Raw genomic sequence first — 24,265 nt, forward strand, 5'->3', positions numbered from 1 at the left:
TGAAATATTTTCACTCATCAATGTCCATTGTTTTGCAATTTTTTTATTTAAACTAAATATATTTTTTTTATTATATTCAATACATTTTATTATGTCAGGTTTGGAAATGCATATTTGTCATCAGGCACATTAATAAAAATGAAAATAATCTTAAGACAAAACATTTTTAAAAAAGCTTTCTCACTTATAAGTTGCTTGAATAAATTTAAATGCAGACAAAACTAAGAAGTTTAATATTTTATTTGAATATTTTATTGTTGCTTTAGCAAATTGTGTTTTATAACACAAACAACACAAACATTACAAACATGCAATTCAGTACTAAATCTGAAAATTAATTATACAAATACAATAATACTGCAGGCATTTAACACTTCTTCCATTACCAACTAGAGTTTATTTAAACAAGAAAAACATTACAGACCCAATGTTTGCGATGTAAAAATTCTGCACCCTCCCCCTGAATAGAGACATTTAGATCACATTCAAAACATTATGGATAAGGAAATCTCAAAAGTCAATACAATCTCAGCATCACAGATAATCTGTACAGGTCATGCATATAAATATGGGGAAAATAGTATATAGTAGTATGTAAAATAAACAATACCTATCTTATAAATATCTATCTTTAAATGTCATTAAAACAAACAACCCAAGCAGCAAAAAATAGTGTAATAGATCTAATAGATGTGTGTATATATATATATATATATTTGTGTGTGTGGATAAATAAGAAATATCTTTACAAATATTACATTTACATTACATCTGTAAATGTAATCTTTACAAATATATTTAAAGCGTCCTACAGGGCAGAAAGTTACAAAACATGAAAATGAGAAATAATATTCTTTGGTAGCAACATTTTCATTATGCATATATTATGTTGTTCCTTCTAAAGCTTGAGAAAACTTTGCTTTAAAATGAATAAAAACATCAAGCATTACTGAAGAATATAGTCACATATAAAAATATATTATTCTGCTACCTGTTCCATTGTATAAGATGCCTACAATTTTGTGCTGCTACTTTTTGTCTCTGTATACGTTGTCGTCTTAGTCACTACAGTTGTTTCAGTAACCAGTTGCTCTGAGGACATTTCATGTGTTGAAAACTCTACACTTGGCATTTTCACATAAAAACCTCCAATGGCTTCTTCACCAGAGCATGACAATGAGGTCTTGCTTCCCTTTGGCGACTCATCCGGAGTGACGTGAAGCAAGCCAGTTGAATGAGGGCTAAGGGTGACTTTAGGTACTTTAAACCATGTTGTTTCCTCTCTCTCTTCACATCTCTCATGCTCTTCCAGCATTTCAGTCCTTGCTTTTGAGTATACTAAAACACCACCCTCCCTCAGCTCATCCTCATCCTTTCCTGTTTTCTTCTTGACACCCGGGAACAACGTTTTGCCAGATTTGCTCTCTTTGCCATCCTCTTTCCTCAGTTTCGTAGCTGTTTCCATCTTTTCTTTCTCACCTGTGTATGGTGAAAAAAACTCCACTTTGGGAAATTTAAGCTTTACAAGCTTTGTATTGTCATCTTTGTTACCATTTAGGGGTTGGCTTGTTCTATCATCAGACCCACTTGGTGTTACCTCAAAAGATCCAGTCTTTCCAGGTGATAATGTGACTTTGGGCAACTTCAGCATACTAGTCTTTGTCTTCTTCTGTGTTTCTACCTCCTCTTCACCACCACTTATGGATTTCCCCTTTTCATTCGATTGAGACTTGCTAAAACTTGGCTTCATTTTAAACTTTGTTAACTTCACCCCGTCATATTTAAGTTCTGTACTTGCTTCACTACCTGCAACATCAGCGCTCTGCGTTTCTGGAGTCACCATAACAAATACAGCTTTTCTTACTTTTGGCATAGTTGGGCTCTCATACTCGACCTTATAGTCCAATGGTACAGAATGACCTTTAACCTGAGATGATGTAAGATTGGCTTCAGGTGAACTTAAAGAAGGTAGAGGTATCCCAAACTTTTGAATTTTGACTTTAGCAGCCTGTCTTTTAACATCTTCATTGTTAGTGTCAACTTGAACGGTCTCAATGTCAAAATCAATATCTGGAATTTTTGGGGATGCCATTTTCTTTGGAGTGGATATCTCTGTGTCAGTGGTTTTTGTTTTGGGCAAGTTTGCATCTGTGTTAATGTCCTCTGGTTTTTCATGTGGAATTGAAATGTCTACTTTGGGGATTTTTATATGAGGAAATTTTACTGTACCACTGCTACTTTCAATATGTAAATCGGAGGAGGTTGAATCCATTGACTCATCAAGTTTTACTCTAGGCAAGGACACATCTAAATCAACTTTTGGGACTGATATATCAACATTTGGCATCTTAGGGATTTTTAGGCTGCCTTCATAGCTTTTGATATCTGCTTCAGATACATCAACCTCACCTTTTGGAAGCAATACCTCACATTCCGGAATTTTTGTTGTTGGCAGTGATATCTCAACTGTTGGCATTTTGACCTTTCCTTTGTTTCGTATATCCAAGGACATGTCCATATCTGGCATTTTGGTTTTGGTCTTCTTCATTTTTCCATCTACATCAACTGATGGCAGTTTTCTTTCCATTTCTAAATTTGCAGATCCACTGTCTCCGCTATTCAATTTTTTGCCAAATTTAGGGAGCATTTTGGGCATTTTTACATAGACATCTGGAATATCAAAACTTGCCCCAGAGGATGGCCTTCCACCCTCTGCTTTAAGAAGTTCAATATTTTCTCTATCATTGCCTTTTCCCTTTGGAAGAGTAAAATCTAGATCAACTTTAGGAGCAGAAATGTCAACAGTTGGCAAGGAAACATCTAATTTAGGCATTTCAAATTTTCCTCCTTTTCCTTTAACATCTACATCTGCTCCTGCTCCTCCTTTTGGTAGTGAGATATCTAAAGAGGGCATGTGAAACTTTCCACCTTTGATATCAGGACCTTCAATGTTGATTTCACCACTTGGAGATTTTAGTTTTGGCAAGGAAACATCTATCTTAGGCATTTCAAATTTTCCTCCTTTAACATCTACATCTGCTCCTGCTCCTCCTTTTGGTAGTGAGATATCTAATGAAGGCATGTGAAACTTTCCACCTTTGATATCAGGACCTTCAACATTAATTTCAGCTTCTGGAGATTTCAATTTTGGCAAGGAAACATCTATCTTAGGCATTTCAAATTTTCCTCCTTTTCCTTTAACATCTACATCTGCTCCTGCTCCTCCTTTTGGTAGTGAGATATCTAAAGAGGGCATGTGAAACTTTCCACCTTTGATATCAGGACCTTCAACATTAATTTCAGCTTCTGGAGATTTCAATTTTGGCAAGGAAACATCTATCTTAGGCATTTCAAATTTTCCTCCTTTAACATCTACATCTGCTCCTGCTCCTCCTTTTGGTAGTGAGATATCTAATGAAGGCATGTGAAACTTTCCACCTTTGATATTAGGACCTTCAACATTAACTTCAGCTTCCGGAGATTTCAATTTTGGCAAAGAAACATCTATCTTAGGCATTTCAAATTTTCCTCCTTTTCCTTTGACATCTACATCTGCTCCTGCTCCTCCTTTTGGTAGTGAGATATCTAAAGAGGGCATGTGAAACTTTCCACCTTTGATATCAGGACCTTCAACATTAATTTCAGTTTCCGGAGATTTCAATTTTGGCAAAGAAACATCTATCTTAGGCATTTCAAATTTTCGTCCTTTTCCTTTAACATCTACATCTGCTCCTGCTCCTCCTTTTGGTAGTGAGATATCTAATGAAGGCATGTGAAACTTTCCACCTTTGATATCAGGACCTTCAACGTTGATTTCACCACTTGGAGATTTTAGTTTTGGCAAGGAAACGTCTATCTTAGGCATTTCAAATTTTCCTCCTTTTCCTTTAACATCTATATCTGCTCCTGCTCCTCCTTTTGGTAGTGAGATATCTAAAGAGGGCATGTGAAACTTTCCACCTTTGATATCAGGACCTTCAACGTTGATTTCACCACTTGGAGATTTTAGTTTTGGCAAGGAAACATCTATCTTAGGCATTTCAAATTTTCCTCCTTTAACATCTACATCTGCTCCTGCTCCTCCTTTTGGTAGTGAGATATCTAATGAAGGCATGTGAAACTTTCCACCTTTGATATCAGGACCTTCAACATTAATTTCAGCTTCCGGAGATTTCAATTTTGGCAAGGAAACATCTATCTTAGGCATTTCAAATTTTCCTCCTTTTCCTTTAACATCTACATCTGCTCCTGCTCCTCCTTTTGGTAGTGAGATATCTAAAGAGGGCATGTGAAACTTTCCACCTTTGATATCAGGACCTTCAACGTTGATTTCACCACTTGGAGATTTTAGTTTTGGCAAGGAAACATCTATCTTAGGCATTTCAAATTTTCCTCCTTTAACATCTACATCTGCTCCTGCTCCTCCTTTTGGTAGTGAGATATCTAATGAAGGCATGTGAAACTTTCCACCTTTGATATCAGGACCTTCAACGTTGATTTCACCACTTGGAGATTTTAGTTTTGGCAAGGAAACATCTATCTTAGGCATTTCAAATTTTCCTCCTTTTCCTTTAACATCTACATCTGCTCCTGCTCCTCCTTTTGGTAGTGAGATATCTAATGAAGGCATGTGAAACTTTCCACCTTTGATATCAGGACCTTCAACGTTGATTTCACCACTTGGAGATTTTAGTTTTGGCAAGGAAACGTCTATCTTAGGCATTTCAAATTTTCCTCCTTTTCCTTTAACATCTATATCTGCTCCTGCTCCTCCTTTTGGTAGTGAGATATCTAAAGAGGGCATGTGAAACTTTCCACCTTTGATATCAGGACCTTCAACATTAATTTCACCACTTGGAGATTTTAGTTTTGGCAAGGAAACGTCTATCTTAGGCATTTCAAATTTTCCTCCTTTAACATCTACATCTGCTCCTGCTCCTCCTTTTGGTAGTGAGATATCTAATGAAGGCATGTGAAACTTTCCACCTTTGATATCAGGACCTTCAACGTTGATTTCAGCTTCTGGAGATTTCAGTTTTGGCAAGGAAATGTCTATCTTAGGCATTTCAAATTTTCCTCCTTTTCCTTTAACATCTACATCTGCTCCTGCTCCTCCTTTTGGTAGTGAGATATCTAAAGAGGGCATGTGAAACTTTCCACCTTTGATATCAGGACCTTCAACATTAATTTCAGCTTCCGGAGATTTCAATTTTGGCAAGGAAACGTCTATCTTAGGCATTTCAAATTTTCCTCCTTTTCCTTTAACATCTACATCTGCTCCTGCTCCTCCTTTTGGTAGTGAGATATCTAAAGAGGGCATGTGAAACTTTCCACCTTTGATATCAGGACCTTCAACGTTGATTTCACCACTTGGAGATTTTAGTTTTGGCAAGGAAACGTCTATCTTAGGCATTTCAAATTTTCCTCCTTTTCCTTTAACATCTACATCTGCTCCTGCTCCTCCTTTTGGTAGTGAGATATCTAAAGAGGGCATGTGAAACTTTCCACCTTTGATATCAGGACCTTCAACATTAATTTCAGCTTCCGGAGATTTCAATTTTGGCAAGGAAACGTCTATCTTAGGCATTTCAAATTTTCCTCCTTTTCCTTTAACATCTATATCTGCTCCTGCTCCTCCTTTTGGTAGTGAGATATCTAAAGACGGCATGTGAAACTTTCCACCTTTGATATCAGGACCTTCAACGTTGATTTCACCACTTGGAGATTTTAGTTTTGGCAAGGAAATGTCTACCTTAGGCATTTCAAATTTTCCTCCTTTTCCTTTAACATCTACATCTGCTCCTGCTCCTCCTTTTGGTAGTGAGATATCTAAAGAGGGCATGTGAAACTTTCCACCTTTGATATCAGGACCTTCAACGTTGATTTCCGCACCTGGAGATTTCAGTTTAGGTAAGGAAACATCTATCTTAGGCATTTCAAATTTTCCTCCTTTTCCTTTAACATCTACATCTGCTCCTGCTCCTCCTTTTGGTAGTGAGATATCTAATGAAGGCATGTGAAACTTTCCACCTTTGATATCAGGACCTTCAACATTGATTTCACCACTTGGAGATTTTAGTTTTGGCAAGGAAACGTCTACCTTAGGCATTTCAAATTTTCCTCCTTTTCCTTTAACATCTACATCTGCTCCTGCTCCTCCTTTTGGTAGTGAGATATCTAAAGAGGGCATGTGAAACTTTCCACCTTTGATATCAGGACCTTCAACGTTGATTTCACCACTTGGAGATTTTAGTTTTGGCAAGGAAACGTCTATCTTAGGCATTTCAAATTTTTCTCCTTTAACATCTATATCTGCTCCTGCTCCTCCTTTTGGTAGGGAGATATCTAATGAAGGCATGTGAAACTTTCCACCTTTTATATCAGGACCTTCAACATTAACTTCAGCTTCCGGAGATTTCAGTTTTGGCAAGGAAACATCTATCTTAGGCATTTCAAATTTCCCTCCTTTTCCTTTAACATCTACATCTGCTCCTGCTCCTCCTTTTGGTAGTGAGATATCTAAAGAGGGCATGTGAAACTTTCCACCTTTGATATCAGGACCTTCCACGTTGATTTCACCACTTGGAGATTTTAGTTTTGGCAAGGAAACGTCTACCTTAGGCATTTCAAATTTTCCTCCTTTTCCTTTAACATCTACATCTGCTCCTGCTCCTCCTTTTGGTAGTGAGATATCTAAAGAGGGCATGTGAAACTTTCCACCTTTGATATCAGGACCTTCAACGTTGATTTCAGCTTCCGGAGATTTCAATTTTGGCAAGGAAACATCTATCTTAGGCATTTCAAATTTTCCTCCTTTTCCTTTAACATCTACATCTGCTCCTGCTCCTCCTTTTGGTAGTGAGATATCTAAAGAGGGCATGTGAAACTTTCCACCTTTGATATCAGGACCTTCAACGTTGATTTCACCACTTGGAGATTTTAGTTTTGGCAAGGAAATGTCTACCTTAGGCATTTCAAATTTTCCTCCTTTAACATCTACATCTGCTCCTGCTCCTCCTTTTGGTAGTGAGATATCTAATGAAGGCATGTGAAACTTTCCACCTTTGATATCAGGACCTTCAACATTAATTTCAGCTTCCGGAGATTTCAATTTTGGCAAGGAAACATCTATCTTAGGCATTTCAAATTTTCCTCCTTTTCCTTTAACATCTACATCTGCTCCTCCTTTTGGTAGTGAGATATCTAATGAAGGCATGTGAAACTTTCCACCTTTGATATCAGGACCTTCAACATTAATTTCCGCACCTGGAGATTTCAGTTTAGGTAAGGAAACGTCTAAGTTAGGCATTTCAAATTTTCCTCCTTTTCCTTTAACATCTACATCTGCTCCTGCTCCTCCTTTTGGTAGTGAGATATCTAAAGAGGGCATGTGAAACTTTCCACCTTTGATATCAGGACCTTCAACGTTGATTTCCGCACCTGGAGATTTCAGTTTAGGTAAGGAAACGTCTAATTTAGGCATTTCAAATTTTCCTCCTTTTCCTTTAACATCTACATCTGCTCCTGCTCCTCCTTTTGGTAGTGAGATATCTAAAGAGGGCATGTGAAACTTTCCACCTTTGATATCAGGACCTTCAACGTTGATTTCACCACTTGGAGATTTTAGTTTTGGCAAGGAAACATCTATCTTAGGCATTTCAAATTTTCCTCCTTTAACATCTACATCTGCTCCTGCTCCTCCTTTTGGTAGTGAGATATCTAATGAAGGCATGTGAAACTTTCCACCTTTGATATCAGGACCTTCAACGTTGATTTCACCACTTGGAGATTTTAGTTTTGGCAAGGAAACATCTATCTTAGGCATTTCAAATTTTCCTCCTTTAACATCTACATCTGCTCCTGCTCCTCCTTTTGGTAGTGAGATATCTAATGAAGGCATGTGAAACTTTCCACCTTTGATATCAGGACCTTCAACATTAATTTCAGCTTCCGGAGATTTCAATTTTGGCAAGGAAACGTCTATCTTAGGCATTTCAAATTTTCCTCCTTTTCCTTTAACATCTACATCTGCTCCTGCTCCTCCTTTTGGTAGTGAGATATCTAAAGAGGGCATGTGAAACTTTCCACCTTTGATATCAGGACCTTCAACGTTGATTTCACCACTTGGAGATTTTAGTTTTGGCAAGGAAATGTCTACCTTAGGCATTTCAAATTTTCCTCCTTTTCCTTTAACATCTATATCTGCTCCTGCTCCTCCTTTTGGTAGTGAGATATCTAATGAAGGCATGTGAAACTTTCCACCTTTGATATCAGAACCTTCAACGTTGATTTCCGCACCTGGAGATTTCAGTTTAGGTAAGGAAACGTCTATCTTAGGCATTTCAAATTTTCCTCCTTTTCCTTTAACATCTACATCTGCTCCTGCTCCTCCTTTTGGTAGTGAGATATCTAAAGAGGGCATGTGAAACTTTCCACCTTTGATATCAGGACCTTCAACGTTGATTTCACCACTTGGAGATTTTAGTTTTGGCAAGGAAACATCTATCTTAGGCATTTCAAATTTTCCTCCTTTAACATCTACATCTGCTCCTGCTCCTCCTTTTGGTAGTGAGATATCTAATGAAGGCATGTGAAACTTTCCACCTTTGATATCAGGACCTTCAACGTTGATTTCACCACTTGGAGATTTTAGTTTTGGCAAGGAAACATCTATCTTAGGCATTTCAAATTTCCCTCCTTTAACATCTACATCTGCTCCTGCTCCTCCTTTTGGTAGTGAGATATCTAAAGACGGCATGTGAAACTTTCCACCTTTGATATCAGGACCTTCAACGTTGATTTCACCACTTGGAGATTTTAGTTTTGGCAAGGAAACATCTATCTTAGGCATTTCAAATTTTCCTCCTTTAACATCTACATCTGCTCCTGCTCCTCCTTTTGGTAGTGAGATATCTAATGAAGGCATGTGAAACTTTCCACCTTTGATATCAGGACCTTCAACATTAATTTCAGCTTCCGGAGATTTCAATTTTGGCAAGGAAACGTCTATCTTAGGCATTTCAAATTTTCCTCCTTTTCCTTTAACATCTACATCTGCTCCTGCTCCTCCTTTTGGTAGTGAGATATCTAATGAAGGCATGTGAAACTTTCCACCTTTGATATCAGGACCTTCAACGTTGATTTCACCACTTGGAGATTTTAGTTTTGGCAAGGAAATGTCTACCTTAGGCATTTCAAATTTTCCTCCTTTTCCTTTAACATCTATATCTGCTCCTGCTCCTCCTTTTGGTAGTGAGATATCTAATGAAGGCATGTGAAACTTTCCACCTTTGATATCAGGACCTTCAACATTAATTTCAGCTTCCGGAGATTTCAGTTTTGGCAAGGAAACGTCTATCTTAGGCATTTCAAATTTTCCTCCTTTTCCTTTAACATCTACATCTGCTCCTGCTCCTCCTTTTGGTAGTGAGATATCTAAAGAGGGCATGTGAAACTTTCCACCTTTGATATCAGGACCTTCAACGTTGATTTCACCACTTGGAGATTTTAGTTTTGGCAAGGAAACGTCTATCTTAGGCATTTCAAATTTTCCTCCTTTTCCTTTAACATCTATATCTGCTCCTGCTCCTCCTTTTGGTAGTGAGATATCTAATGAAGGCATGTGAAACTTTCCACCTTTGATATCAGGACCTTCAACGTTGATTTCACCACTTGGAGATTTCAGTTTTGGCAAGGAAACATCTATCTTAGGCATTTCAAATTTTCCTCCTTTTCCTTTAACATCTACATCTGCTCCTGCTCCTCCTTTTGGTAGTGAGATATCTAATGAAGGCATGTGAAACTTTCCACCTTTGATATCAGGACCTTCAACATTAATTTCAGCTTCTGGAGATTTCAGTTTTGGCAAGGAAATGTCTATCTTAGGCATTTCAAATTTTCCTCCTTTTCCTTTAACATCTACATCTGCTCCTGCTCCTCCTTTTGGTAGTGAGATATCTAAAGAGGGCATGTGAAACTTTCCACCTTTGATATCAGGACCTTCAACGTTGATTTCACCACTTGGAGATTTTAGTTTTGGCAAGGAAACGTCTATCTTAGGCATTTCAAATTTTCCTCCTTTTCCTTTAACATCTACATCTGCTCCTGCTCCTCCTTTTGGTAGTGAGATATCTAATGAAGGCATGTGAAACTTTCCACCTTTGATATCAGGACCTTCAACATTAATTTCAGCTTCCGGAGATTTCAGTTTAGGTAAGGAAACGTCTATCTTAGGCATTTCAAATTTTCCTCCTTTTCCTTTAACATCTACATCTGCTCCTGCTCCTCCTTTTGGTAGTGAGATATCTAAAGAGGGCATGTGAAACTTTCCACCTTTTATATCAGGACCTTCAACATTGATTTCACCACTTGGAGATTTTAGTTTTGGCAAGGAAACGTCTATCTTAGGCATTTCAAATTTCCCTCCTTTAACATCTATATCTGCTCCTGCTCCTCCTTTTGGTAGTGAGATATCTAAAGAGGGCATGTGAAACTTTCCACCTTTGATATCAGGACCTTCAACATTAATTTCAGCTTCCGGAGATTTCAGTTTTGGCAAGGAAACATCTATCTTAGGCATTTCAAATTTTCCTCCTTTTCCTTTAACATCTACATCTGCTCCTGCTCCTCCTTTTGGTAGTGAGATATCTAAAGAGGGCATGTGAAACTTTCCACCTTTGATATCAGGACCTTCAACGTTGATTTCACCACTTGGAGATTTTAGTTTTGGCAAGGAAACGTCTACCTTAGGCATTTCAAATTTTCCTCCTTTTCCTTTAACATCTACATCTGCTCCTGCTCCTCCTTTTGGTAGTGAGATATCTAATGAAGGCATGTGAAACTTTCCACCTTTGATATCAGGACCTTCAACATTAATTTCAGCTTCCGGAGATTTCAGTTTAGGTAAGGAAACGTCTATCTTAGGCATTTCAAATTTTCCTCCTTTTCCTTTAACATCTACATCTGCTCCTGCTCCTCCTTTTGGTAGTGAGATATCTAATGAAGGCATGTGAAACTTTCCACCTTTGATATCAGGACCTTCAACATTGATTTCACCACTTGGAGATTTCAGTTTTGGCAAGGAAACATCTATCTTAGGCATTTCAAATTTCCCTCCTTTAACATCTATATCTGCTCCTGCTCCTCCTTTTGGTAGTGAGATATCTAAAGAGGGCATGTGAAACTTTCCACCTTTGATATCAGGACCTTCAACATTAATTTCAGCTTCCGGAGATTTCAGTTTTGGCAAGGAAACGTCTATCTTAGGCATTTCAAATTTTCCTCCTTTTCCTTTAACATCTACATCTGCTCCTGCTCCTCCTTTTGGTAGTGAGATATCTAAAGAGGGCATGTGAAACTTTCCACCTTTGATATCAGGACCTTCAACGTTGATTTCACCACTTGGAGATTTTAGTTTTGGCAAGGAAACATCTATCTTAGGCATTTCAAAATTTCCTCCTTTTCCTTTAACATCTACATCTGCTCCTGCTCCTCCTTTTGGTAGTGAGATATCTAATGAAGGCATGTGAAACTTTCCACCCTTGATATCAGGACCTTCAACATTGATTTCCCCACCTGGAGATTTTAGTTCAGGTAAGGAAACGTCTATCTTAGGCACTTCAACTTTTCCTCCTTTTCCCTTAACATCTACATCTGCTCCCACTCCTCCTCCTGATAAAGAGATGTCTCTAGAAGGCATGCAAATCTTTCCACTTTTGATATCAGGTCCTTCAACATTGATTTCCACCTTTTTTGCTTTAATCCTTGGAAGTGAAAGGTCTACTTGGGGTATTTGAAACTTCCTTCTTGTTTTGGCTTCTATATGGATTTCTCTTTTGGTTGATTCAATATTTGGCACATTCATATCCAGTTTTGGTACATCAAATTCTCCAGTTTTTTCTAAATGTTTGTTGACATCAACCTCGCTTGTGCCTTTTACTTTTGGTAATGAAATTTCAACAGATGGTGTGCTGAATCTTTTCATGTCAGGCCCTTCAAAACTGATGTCACCCTGTGCTGATTTTGTTTTGGGCAAGAAAGCATCAGCCCCAGATAATTTGAACTTGCCTATTTTACCAGATGGATATACTACTTCTACATTTCCCTCTGCCTTGCCTTCAGGAAGTGACATTTCAACTGAAGGCATACCAAATTTTCCAGCTGTTACTTCAGATCCCTTTGTATTGTCTTTCTCAAGTAACTTTACATTAGGTGGAGAGACACTGACTTTAGGCATGTTGAACTTTCCACCTATGCCAGAGTGGCCCTCAATATCTAGACTAGTTTCGATGTCCAGTTTTGGCATCTCCAATTTTACTCCTGTACTTGCATGTCCCTCAGTATCAATGTTTTTTGAAGTCACCTTTGGTAATGAAACATCTAATTTAGGAAGACTAATGTTTACATCTGATGTTTCTGTCTTGGGGACTGCAATATCAAGTTTGGGGAGAGAAATTTTAGGGTCTTTGACCATGTATCCATCCACCTCATCTCCAACACTAAGATCCGACTCTGTTGATGGAAGCTTTATTTGGGCCTTTGGTTCTTTTAGCTCAAAGTTGCCATTTGAAGACTGAACATCTAATTTTGACTTTTTAATTTTGGGTAAATTCATTCCTAATTTTGGACCTTTTCCCTTGTCCTTCAGCTTTGCTCCAGAGCTCTCTGCACAACCCTCATATGCTGAAACATCTATATTGACATTCCCTTCACCTACAGAAGCATCCTTTACTTTCATCTTTGGAAATCTGATATTCCTCTTGTTCCTAGTACTAGCGGTCAAACCCTCCAGCTGCCCGGATCCATCTGCAGTTCCTTTCACACCTTTTCTCATCTTGATCTTTGGGAAAACAAACTCAACATCAACAGGACCAAAGTCTGATCTGCCAGGTGAATCTTCAATGTCCAACTCTGCTTTTGCGTTTTTGTTCTCTTTCAGTCTTTTTAATCCAAATCGTCCACCTCTCTTTCTCTTGGCTTTAAACGGTTTCACACTTTTGACATTCTGCAAGACAAAATATAGAATTTCATCTAATGTTATGATTACTTTAGCTAAATGTGGTAGACAATAGACCTTTAATAGTCACAATTAACAGTATTGTATAGCAATTTTTTGAATATACCATTCTTTGCATCTTGACTTTTGGACCTCTGAGCTCTAGATTTTGTGCAACTGGGTGTATGCTGATGTCACCTCCTGGCACAGTTCTCTTTAGAAGAAATGACACTTTGTAGGGTTCTGCACACTGGAGAATTTTTAATGCGTCCTCATATTTCACATTATCAAAATAAACCTTGGCACTTAGCAGTTGATCACCTGCAATAACACACCATCAAAATGAATCACAGTTGACACTGACAATGATTGACAATGACTTCAGTTCAATATGTAATTGTTTTTGTAAGCTAATGTTGTTTCTTGTCTTTTAAAGAACAAGGACATAAAGAGTCTTTGTACTTGACAGTGTACTTTGTAATATCAAGACAGTAAATTAAAGTAATACAGATGCATCCTTGGTACCTTTTTGTAGGCTGAGGTGCTTGGCTGCAGGGGAGTCTTTCAGGACCTCTTTGATAAAGATGCCTTGCTCCCCTCCACCAACCACACTGTATCCACTTGCTCCAAACTCGGGTTGTGTTTCAACAACTACTTCCACAAACTCTGACAAATGCCTATTCTTCTCCTCCTGTTAGAATTTTTAACAAAATTACACGCATTTTCCCAAAAAAAACTCTGCTCACATATTTTTAAATGGTACAAGTTAAGGTAGAAACTTGTCTTAGGCTACATTCCACTCCAAATTTATATGCCCTTCTATTGCTAACTTCCCTCAGTCTTGTTGACTCTGATGTGCGTCATTGCTTCTGCTGCACAAGTGCCCACCGCTGGTGGAATACCCTAAGTCAGGGGTGCCCAAACTTGGTCCTGGAGGGCCGGTGTCCTGCAGAGTTTAGCTCAAACACATCTGAAGCAGCTAATTAAGGTCTTGCAAAGCATATTAAAAACTTCCAGGCAAGCTGTACAGTAGCTAAATTTTGCAGGACACGGCCCATCCAGGACCAAGTTTGGGCACCCCTGCCTTTGATCATTGTGGATTAATTAAGTGCAAATGCGGTGCTGCACAGACCGATCAGTGTACTGTATGACGACAAAGTACAGTGAGTGCATTTCAAAAAACTATGCCACCGTGCAAGTTCTTGTTGTTACATCACAATTAAGGAGCATTGTTGCACAATCAAGCAACTTCCCTCATCCACTTCACAAAGTGGATCGCACTTCAAAATGGTGGTGGGGATTCCCAGAGGGGAAGTACTTAGGGAAGTTTACATGTGTATGTCTGAAAGTGGAGCGGAATGTAGCTTTTGTCTAACATCAAAGGTGTTTAACCGATGTTTTCAAAGATTATTTGTAACCGTGTTTAAACAGTGCCACCATACTATGAGATGTTGTTATACCTCATTCTTGCTGTCTTTCTTGGAGTTTTCATCCATGTCAGTAAGGGTAGAATGGGTTTCTCTGAGATGGCTTCTCTTCTCACTCAAAACTCGTTTCAATTCAGCATGAAGCTTTTCCTTCTGAATCTTGCAAAAGATTGTGAGATTTTGAAAGGTGTTAGATTAGGCCAGTTGCCCATCTTATAACTTTATACAGATCCATACAAATTCAAACTATTGTAAATGTTTCTATTTTAGGTAGTAGAGCTTACATAGTGCTTATGATACTCACAATTCTCTCTGGACTGTCTTGTTCATCTGTCGAGATGTTGTGGTGGTGAGTCAGATGAGGGCCAAAAGGAGGCCTGTCTGAGGGGGGAGACCGTCTTTTGTTGTTTACCTGTTCATAAAGTGATATTTGGAAGAGATCAAATGAATTAATTGCAACAACGATCTTCAACTGGCTTTGAGGTGGTGGTGTTGGTGGTTTTGAGAAGTGTCTACCTACTGGTGAATCTTTGGCTTCTGGATGCTCATGACTATCCTCTCTGTCAGAGTCTGAAATTAGGGCAGGTTAACAAAGTCAGATTAAATAGTACCCATATGTGCTTTATATACTGGAATATAGTTAAAGACTGCTTTGGCTAAATTTTGCTTTTAATATGTAACAGTGGCGGCCAGTGACTTCTTTTTTCGAGGGCGCTTGATGCAAAATTTGTCACAACATGTATGTGGCCCGTCATGTGTGTGGTTCCTTATTTCAAAATATGTGTTCTGCACATCGAGAGATCCTGTGCACCACGTGTCTTGTCAAAATAAGTGCCTGCTGCAGACGTGTCTAAAGGGTTTATGATAAAAGAGACGCTCATGTTTGCCAGATAATCTCATGCGTAATCAAAGTTTACTGTTAAGGAAGTGTCTTGTGCATATTTTGTGAACGTGAGCGTCTCTTTTATCATAAACCGTTTTGATGCGTGTGCAGCAGGCACTTATTTTGACAAAACACTCGATGCAGATGGTTCACATGGCGCAACAAACACATATTTTGAAAACACAAACAACACACATGACACTCTGAAAACATATTTTGAATTTGCGTCCCTCGGATGAGCAGTCACGAGTCGCCACTGATATGTAATGCAAATTTAGGCTGACAAGAAAGTCATGTTCGTGTCCAGCCATATAGATCCAACTTCTCGGAAATTACAAGGTCTGAAAACTACGTTCATTATAAATCTGCATGGTTCTCATTCCTCATGCCTTGGTGGTGGTTGGTATCTGTCCCTGACGTAAGATAATACATAAGCAGCATGAAGAGATGCGTACCAGCGAGCAGTTATATCTAATGGGTTCAGACACCTACGCTGAGTAACCTATTACACAAGACAGACAAACACATAACACAGTGCTAGCAGGTGTCCTTTTTCCATGCTGTGCCAACTGTTTTTGTCAGGCACAACATTTCTTTCACTCGACTATAAAACCTGCAGTGGGCACAGATATTAAAATGATATTAAAAAACAATAAAAAAGTCACAATTTCTTAAGTATATACTCCCAAAGGGATGTTTTATTGCTCAAAGATTGTTCTTTTATAGCTTACCAGATAACATTTTAGACATAAATTTTAAAATTGTACAATATATGCGGTGGATAGCAAAAGCGCCGTTAATGTAGTATTGAATTACAATTGTATTGTTTAGTTGTAGCTCAGAAGATTTATTGTAGTTTTCATTTGTGTTTCATTTAAGTATTAACTTAGTTTCAAATGCGTGTGCTAAAATTGCTTAGGAGACAGCTAAAATAATCAGGATTTGTGTAAATTTGATGAGAAATCTTTAACTTTCTATTGAAATCGTATTTAAATTATTATTATTAATGTTATTTAATACTACTAATAAAATAATATTAACTTCTGGTCTCTTGAGATCTTTTCTGAAACTTCTGTAATATTTCTGGGTCTTTTTCTCAGGATACAAGAGACTTAAGCAAAAGTTTCCGTTTGCTTTCCATATAATCGATTTGTTTAATATTTTGACTATAATACATAATTCTCATTATTTTATTGCATAGTTTATGATGACTTTACTACAATTATAGAATGTGGAAAATACTAATAAGTAATAGAGATTTGTAGTGTAAGTAATTGCACAAACCTGTGAAAACAAAAAATGCAAAGCAAATCGAATTATTCTCAAATTCAAACCAACCAACCCAACCTCCACTGTTCATTTACCTTTAATTGATCACAAAAGCCAGTCATATACAGAGGACAGAGATCTAATTCTGTTGTGGTTGATTCAATTTAGTCACAAGATCATTTGCTATGAGACTAGACACTTTGTAATGACAGCCACAACTTGACCAATGCCAGAACCAGCTCCCTATATGCGTATCTGTAAACAATGTCACCAGAATCAATGTCACAAACCATAATAGTCCAGACATAAACTGGGATGGATGCTATGAGGGTTCACAAAAACAGCCTGAGAGATCTCTGATTGGCCTGTGGTCTTGAGAAATAAATAAAATCTCACGTCAGGCACTCTCTAAATGTCACAGATATCCTCAGTTATTTTTGTTTTAAGAAGACAATACAGTAGCATTGGTGGCATTATCAGAAAAGGTCAGAAAGCCTGAACCTGGATTTGAATTGTGCAAATTCTGATTGCTTATTTCAGACCCTTGTCATTGGGTATTGTGTACCACTGAAAGCCCATCAAACTATACACACTGTCAGAAAAATAATCAAAAAATGGTCTCTAGCAGCTGTCACTGGGGCGGTACCCTTTTAAAAAGTATACCTTTGCACCTAAAGAGGTCATATTATTTAGTACCTCATACTGAAGAGTGCATATTAGTACTTCAAAAGTACACAAAATGTATACATATCTATACCTAAGGGGTACGTATTAGGACCTTTTTAAAGGGTACTGCCCCATTGACTGCTTGGGACCAATTTTGACAATTTTCCCTGACAGTGCACAAATGTAAAACAATGCTGTTAGATGCTACACTGCAAAAAATGACTTTCTTACTTAGTATTTTTGTCTTGTTTTCAGTAGAAATATCAAAAAATTCTTAAATTAAGATGCCTTTTCTTGATGAGCAAGTAAAAAACTCTAGTTTTGAGACAAATAATATACAATTTAAGTGAAATTGTCCTTAATACAAGCAAAATTATCTGCCAATGAGGTGAGAAAAAAATTGTGAAATAAGATTTAGTTTTTCTTAAACACTTAATTCAAGTAAAATTTTCTCACTCCATTGGCAGATATTTTTGCTTGTTTTAAGCACAAATTTACTTAAATTGTATATATTTTGTCTAAAAACTAGTATTATTTTCTTAGGTCATTTTGCTTATCAAGAAAATACATCTTAATTTAAGAATTTTTAGATATTTCTACTGAAAACAAGACAAAAATACTAAGTAAGAAAGTCATTTTTTGCAGTGTAATCAGCACATAAATTACTTTTGTTTACAGTAAACCTGTTTCTTCGAGATAAGATTGGTAAATGTGAATTATAAATAAAGCCATTGCTTTCTGTGTGGCTTGGACACAGAAAAAATGACAGATTTATCAAAATTGAGAGTATTTGCTCTCAGCACGTATGTCTGTCCTCAAGGGAGGTATACATGTTGAATGCCTCGTCTCCTGGGGGCGTGTGAGGTCCAATAAGGAAATGGCTCATTTTAAACAGGAAACTAGGATATTTCTTGAGATCATTTAAAGACAAGACACTATTTTTAAGACAAAGAAAAACAAATATAGTACACCCGAATGACGTCACATTACCACAAAAGGAAACGCCCGATCACCTGTTTCCTTTGGGATTTAAAATCAGACCACGTGACGCAAGAATAAATAAATAAAAACACACACTACGTTCAAATGTTTTAGTACACTTCAATGAAATGTTTTCCGTGATCTTAAAAATCTTTTAATCTGAAGGTATGTTTAAATGCTTGAGAGTGCTGCAAGGATGAAGTATTTTTGTTAATCAACCCAGAAGTTAGCGGGACGCAGGTTCCCTTGCCAGAAAGCTCAAATTTGCTTTTGCCATAGACTTTTGGATTATTGCAAAAATAAGCATTGTGACACATTTAGTCCAACAATATAATCCTAACCGATTAACATAACTTTAGTCAAAATGCGTTTACTAAACATGAAAAGCTACATTAGGCTACAAGCAGTGGTGTAGTGCAGGGTATACAGAGTATAACCACTTCTTTATTAGATGGCATGGGGAATACCCACTTTTACTTTAAAAACGTGGGCATGCCATGAATTAAGATTATACCCACTTCTCCAGGCACCACTACACCACTGGCTACAAGCAAACTACACCATGGTCTCTTGACATCATCATCATCACCACCAAGCTTCTGACAGATTTTTCAAACTTTATAAAATACATTTCTTGTTGAAAGTTGTGCCCATGTTGTTGTTTTTGAATTCTGCTGGGTTATTTTTAACCCAATGCTGGATAAATATTGGACACAGCACACGTTGGTTTATAAATAAGTCTATGTTGGGTTGTTGTTAACCCAACCATGAGTTGAAACAACCCAGGATGGCATTGAAACAACCCAGCATAGGCTTCTTTATTAACCCAACATGTGCTGTGTCCAATATTTATCCAGCATTGGGTTAAAAATAACCCAGCAGAATTTAGATTGATGCATGATGATGTTTAAAGTCCCAGACAAAGTGCCATGTAGCAATTTATTAGCAACCGTCCTTTTTACAGATACTTTAACGCTGTAAGTGCATGGTGTCTTATGTCATAGAATAAAACGTGAAAATATCTTGGGCTTATATTAACCCAAGATCTTATTTCAGTCCCTCCAGAAAAATGTGATTTTGCGATTGCATGATTCAACGCATAATTAATTCGCATATTTATGCGGGGGCCGCATTTTTTCAAATACGCCGCACTTTCGCCGCATAAATTGCAGATTTACGTGCGCAAAATATGATTTCATAATCCCCGCATTTTCATAGCAAAAATCACATATATCTAAGCAGAAAGTTGAAAAATGTTGATTTACTTCACACAAGTGCAGCCATGTCCCCTGTTGCCATGGGAATGTTATGAAGTGACGTGATTATGTGACGTGAATTAAATTTTATGCAATTTCATTGCATAAAATTGCATAAATATCCCATATATTCCATCGGGTTTTTTAGAAAACGTGCCGCAAGATCAAGGATTTTTGCCCGCAACTATCACAAAAAACTCTGCTTTTTTATGGAATAACGATGGAACCAAAAGTGCTAAAATGCAAACTTGCTTCCAGGTTTTACCTACAAAAATACGTAATCTTTGCGGAACTCTATTACTTGCTCTAATATTGTTGTGCCAAACATATACATTTCGTTCATTAGAAAGCTAACATTTTATTTAAAACAATAATTTTTTTAAATAAAAGCAGCCAATAAGAGCTTAGAATAGATGTGAACTCCTTCAATCCTGCATCTGTGTCAAGAAGCTTAATAAAATGCCACAAGGACAATTTTGCAAAATCAAGGCAAATGCTAACTACACTTCAGATGGCAAAATATAACAAAGTTGACAGTATTCCCATTTCCTAGGTCAAAGTCACCAGTAATAATTTTTGTAAAAGAAGAAGTATATCTAAGTATACTGCAATTTGTAACATGAGTGTAGTTACTATAGTCTACCTTACAATACAATACTCTATCAAATACAGTACATTTATATTTTAAAGACTAACTATGGCTCTGTAAACTTTGTGCATCCACCAATCACCTGAATCTTTAGAATAATAACTGGCTACAATAAACAAAGAAAGACACTTTTCTCTAGTCATAACAACATCAATAACCTTAATGATAACAAGTTGTGGTCATCTCGTTGCAGTGTTTCCGAAGGGAATGTCACTAGCGTGCAGGACTCGACATATTTACTGGCATCAGAACCTATCTATAGTAACATCAACAGGTCCAAGCCCACATACCCTGGCTTACTCCTCAGTGCAATGGTGTCCCATCAGCACATCTGACTTTTTAAACATTGCAGGAATGCCGCTAGTATAACACACACAGACATTATTGCCATACTAACGCTGGGAGGAGCGAGCCTAGGGATATCCATTTCAATCGAGCCTATTAAATATACACACGCACTGTTTATCAAAACATATCTGCTAAGAACTTAGCACTGGTTTGGCGCTAAAGAATAAACTAGGCGAATAGACAAGGCATTCAGATTAACATTAAAACATTCATTCTTAAATAGTAATGTAAAGATTGAATCTGCATGTGCATTCTTGGTTGTTGATTTTTTTGATTCATCTGGCACTACTTGATGCATACAGGTCCTGTTTATAACTCAAGAAATTATGCTGGATTTAATCACATGGTGTTATCTCAGCTATGGCATTTCGGGCAATGGACTCCACACAGTCGAGTGAGACTGATCTTGTGACCAGGGACTGCAGCTGTTGCAATGGTGTAAAACTATTACAGGGCTCAGCAAAGACAGACACACACATACGTCCTCCAATACACTTTTACATGACGGTGTGTTGAGAAGATATACCTGATGGCAGTGCACAAAGAAACATAAAGATGTTGTACAGATGTGAAACCATTTATCAATAGTACCATATGACAAGTTTCTCCTATTTATTTATACAAACAAACTATTATAGCAATAGTGAATTTTGCATAATTACATGCACCTAACCCCAACCCCAACCCTAATCCTATCCCAAACCCTATAGTGTATACATGTTGTTAATAATAGGTACAAATGTATTATTACACTTTACACCCTAAAATAAGGTGCATGGCAAAGTTTGCATCCTGCAATAAATGCCTTGCCACAAAGTTTCTGTTTAATTACTCATTTAATTTTTACTCCTGTATGCATAAAATATCCATCCAAGTCTTTCCAAGTCTTGTCATGTTGTCATGAGCTCTGACATAAAACAGTCTCCAAATCATTACAGATAATAACTTCAAAATGTTGTAATGTTGTAAAACAGATCATCTGTTACATACCTTTATTTATAGTTTCCTTGTTCGGTTAAGATCGAAGTCTCAATTATTCCTTCAGTGACAAACTATATCTATCCCCCCCACTCACAGCCAGCTTATTTTCTGACTGACCCGCACTGACAGGGAAATGTGCAGTAGTATTATGGGCTCTGTCAGGGGAGGCGGTCAACAAACCAATTGGATGAAGCCACTGGCATGCCCAGAGACTTACAGTGGGCAGGGCAGGAGAGGTGAGAGGTCTTGAAGTAGTGATAAACAGTCTGCAAACACGATACAAACAATAGAAATGTGTCTATCGTATCGTGGTTTCCTATAAAGTCAATTTTACAGGAAAATTCTCAACATCTGCAAAGCTTCTATTTTAGGGAAAAATTATAGCTTCATGTTTGTGGGGTCTGGCAGCTGAGGTCTTGGGGGTTAACAGCCAATGTTTTAGTGCTTGCACAAGTCCAGTAGTTCAGTCCTGCCTTGTTATTTGGGCAGATCGCCTATGTGGAAACTGAGCCGGGGTGGTGCCCGAATGATTCGAGCAGATCACAAACCAACGCCAAAATTCATTAGCAACACTGCATGAAATGCAGGTGATTCAGCTTGGGTCAAAATACACTACAGGCCTCCAGTTATTGATGTTAGAGGTCGTAGTACTCACAGTCTTGTGATGCAGACATGCAGTTATTGGTTAAAAGGTTCAGATGAGCATAAAGGGATGAAATTATGAATGAGGTGAGGAATGATTTGAATGAGGTGGGTCAATTTTGGCACAAAATGAGGTGTAGTTTGTTAACCAATACACCTATCAGCAGAATAAATAGCTGACAAGGAGCTGACAGCTGGATGTCATGTGACAGTAGGGGACTCATTTATTAAATGCTGCATAGAAACCATCCTACATTTGATCTTACGATCATTTATACGTGTGATTCATAAACCGAACTTGTGCACAGAAAATCGCGTACCCATTTCTTTCAGATGTGACATTTTTAAATCGCAAAGGATCTTGAACTTGTGCCCATCTGAGAGTTTCAGACCTCCACCTTTAAACGATGCCTTCTTAATGTCATAGACATATAAAAGAGCGCTTGCCAATGTTTAAACCCTATTTCGAGCAGCAAGAATGGCTTATTGACAAAAACCTGCAGGAATCGGACAGGCAAAAGTGGGTATGCCTGCTCAGACCCTGAAATGGCGCTAAGCACTTTTCTACGTCAAATACAGTTTTTATAAATATGGACTTTCTTCAGTTATATTTTTAGTAATTCTATAAAATATAAGCCAGACATTAAGCCAGACAGTAGGCTATTACTAATATTGTATACAATTATTATATTTGTATACAATATAGATTTATTGGAAAATAATGCACACCCAAGGTGGTAATGCATAGCAAATGTGCATTATTTGCAAATAATTCAAAAGACCGGAGTCAATTATTCTTATACCACAGTTACCACAAACAATTGCTCTGGTGGTTATTTTAAGACATTTGACAGGTCAGGTGTGCGTTTATCGAAAAGTAATGCATACCCGTGAAACATTTCTCAACCAATCAAATAAAGCATTCAATAGCCCTGTGGTATAACACAAAGTATTTGATGCACAGAGATCCAGTTGAGAAGCATTTTTGCAGAAATTCTTTATCGAAGAAAACCAAGATAAGCTAATTATAAATAAGCAAAGATAAGAAACATACTTCCTATTTAAAAGAAAAAACATGCACCTGTCATCTCGAAAATGCTCATAAACGTAACCTAACTCATTTCAGACAAACTACACAGCCTTTTAGATGTCTGATTTAGCATGAGAGGTCAACATCACATGTTATATCACTTGTAAAGAGACAAAGAAGTCATATTTTGGCAAATTTTAAATTCCCCTTATGATATAACATTAAAATTGTAAACGAACCCTACTGAAGACCAGCATAAGCTGGTAGCTGGTTTTAGCTGGTCCTCCCAGCCTGGCAAAGCTGGTGGGTGAGCTGGTCTTCCAGGCTGACCAGCTAAGTCCAGCTAGACCAGCTTAAAAAGTGACCAAAACACAGCTAGACCAGCTTGCTTTACCAGCAAAACCAACTTAAAACCAAGCTGGGAGACCAGCTAAAACCAGCTCACTAGCTTATGCTGGTCTTAGCTGGATTTTTCAGTAGCCTTACGTTTGGTCTTCATGCACCATTAAGTCTCATGACTAGCTGTATCTGTACTTCTCTATCCAAATTGAGACCAAACAACACTTCTAAATATCCACTTTTGCTTAATCCAAAAAAAACATGTGGCCTAAAAAAGCTTAATAGTACATATAATGATAAGAGATCAATATAAATGTCCAAACAGAAATAAATGCATAATAACATTATTTTCAAACAAGAATAAAAACCCACCTGCATTTGAAGAGGGTGTCCAAATGACACGAAAAATCCTTCGCAGACACTCACACATGGCAGAGGACAGTACGTTCACAGTGAACATGCATTACATACACTGATATTACAGGTGAGATGTCGGGCCGGTTCAGTTTTATAAATGTCCGAAGCAGATCGGTTCCGGCTGTGTGAGGGCTAACTAACCAACGCGTGTAAGTAATGGAAATCAGGTTTCTTTGGGGGGCATCTGTTGTGAATGAAAGTGTAGGGTCATCTCAACTTGGGTGGAGAAAAAAGATGGAGAGGGTGAAAACAGGGAGACAGGACAGACTGTTGCATTAGTTATCACTGAGAGTCAGCAGTTTCCGGGCCTCTGACTAAAGCTCATGTCTTTTGTTCACCAGCGCTGTGGCTTTAGTTCTGGTTCAGTTGGGCCTTGTTTGGAG

The 24,265-nt window shown here is 37.7% G+C and overlaps 1 protein-coding gene across 4 annotated transcripts; it reads right to left on the reverse strand.

The window, feature by feature from the left end:
* Window positions 1–222: 222 nt before the first annotated feature.
* Window positions 223–21,620, reverse strand: prx (periaxin). Of its 4 annotated transcripts, none has more exons than XM_073853391.1 (8): window positions 21,464–21,620; window positions 14,942–14,991; window positions 14,726–14,833; window positions 14,455–14,574; window positions 13,520–13,685; window positions 13,122–13,315; window positions 5,161–13,003; window positions 223–4,986 (listed from the first exon to the last, which is right to left on the reverse strand). In XM_073853391.1, the coding sequence occupies exons 4-8, from the start codon at window positions 14,488–14,490 to the stop codon at window positions 1,013–1,015; spliced, it is 12,213 nt and encodes a 4,070-aa protein (XP_073709492.1). In that variant the 5' UTR covers window positions 14,491–14,574; window positions 14,726–14,833; window positions 14,942–14,991; window positions 21,464–21,620; the 3' UTR covers window positions 223–1,012. The 4 variants fall into 4 exon arrangements, with proteins under 4 accessions (XP_073709492.1, XP_073709491.1, XP_073709494.1 ...); XM_073853390.1 differs by having other exon boundaries at window positions 14,455–14,580; window positions 21,464–21,619; XM_073853393.1 differs by lacking the exon at window positions 14,942–14,991.
* Between the last annotated feature and the right edge of the window lie 2,645 nt (window positions 21,621–24,265).

Source organism: Misgurnus anguillicaudatus, chromosome 15 (genome assembly GCF_027580225.2).
Source record: "Misgurnus anguillicaudatus chromosome 15, ASM2758022v2, whole genome shotgun sequence".
Taxonomy (NCBI): Eukaryota; Metazoa; Chordata; class Actinopteri; order Cypriniformes; family Cobitidae; genus Misgurnus; species Misgurnus anguillicaudatus.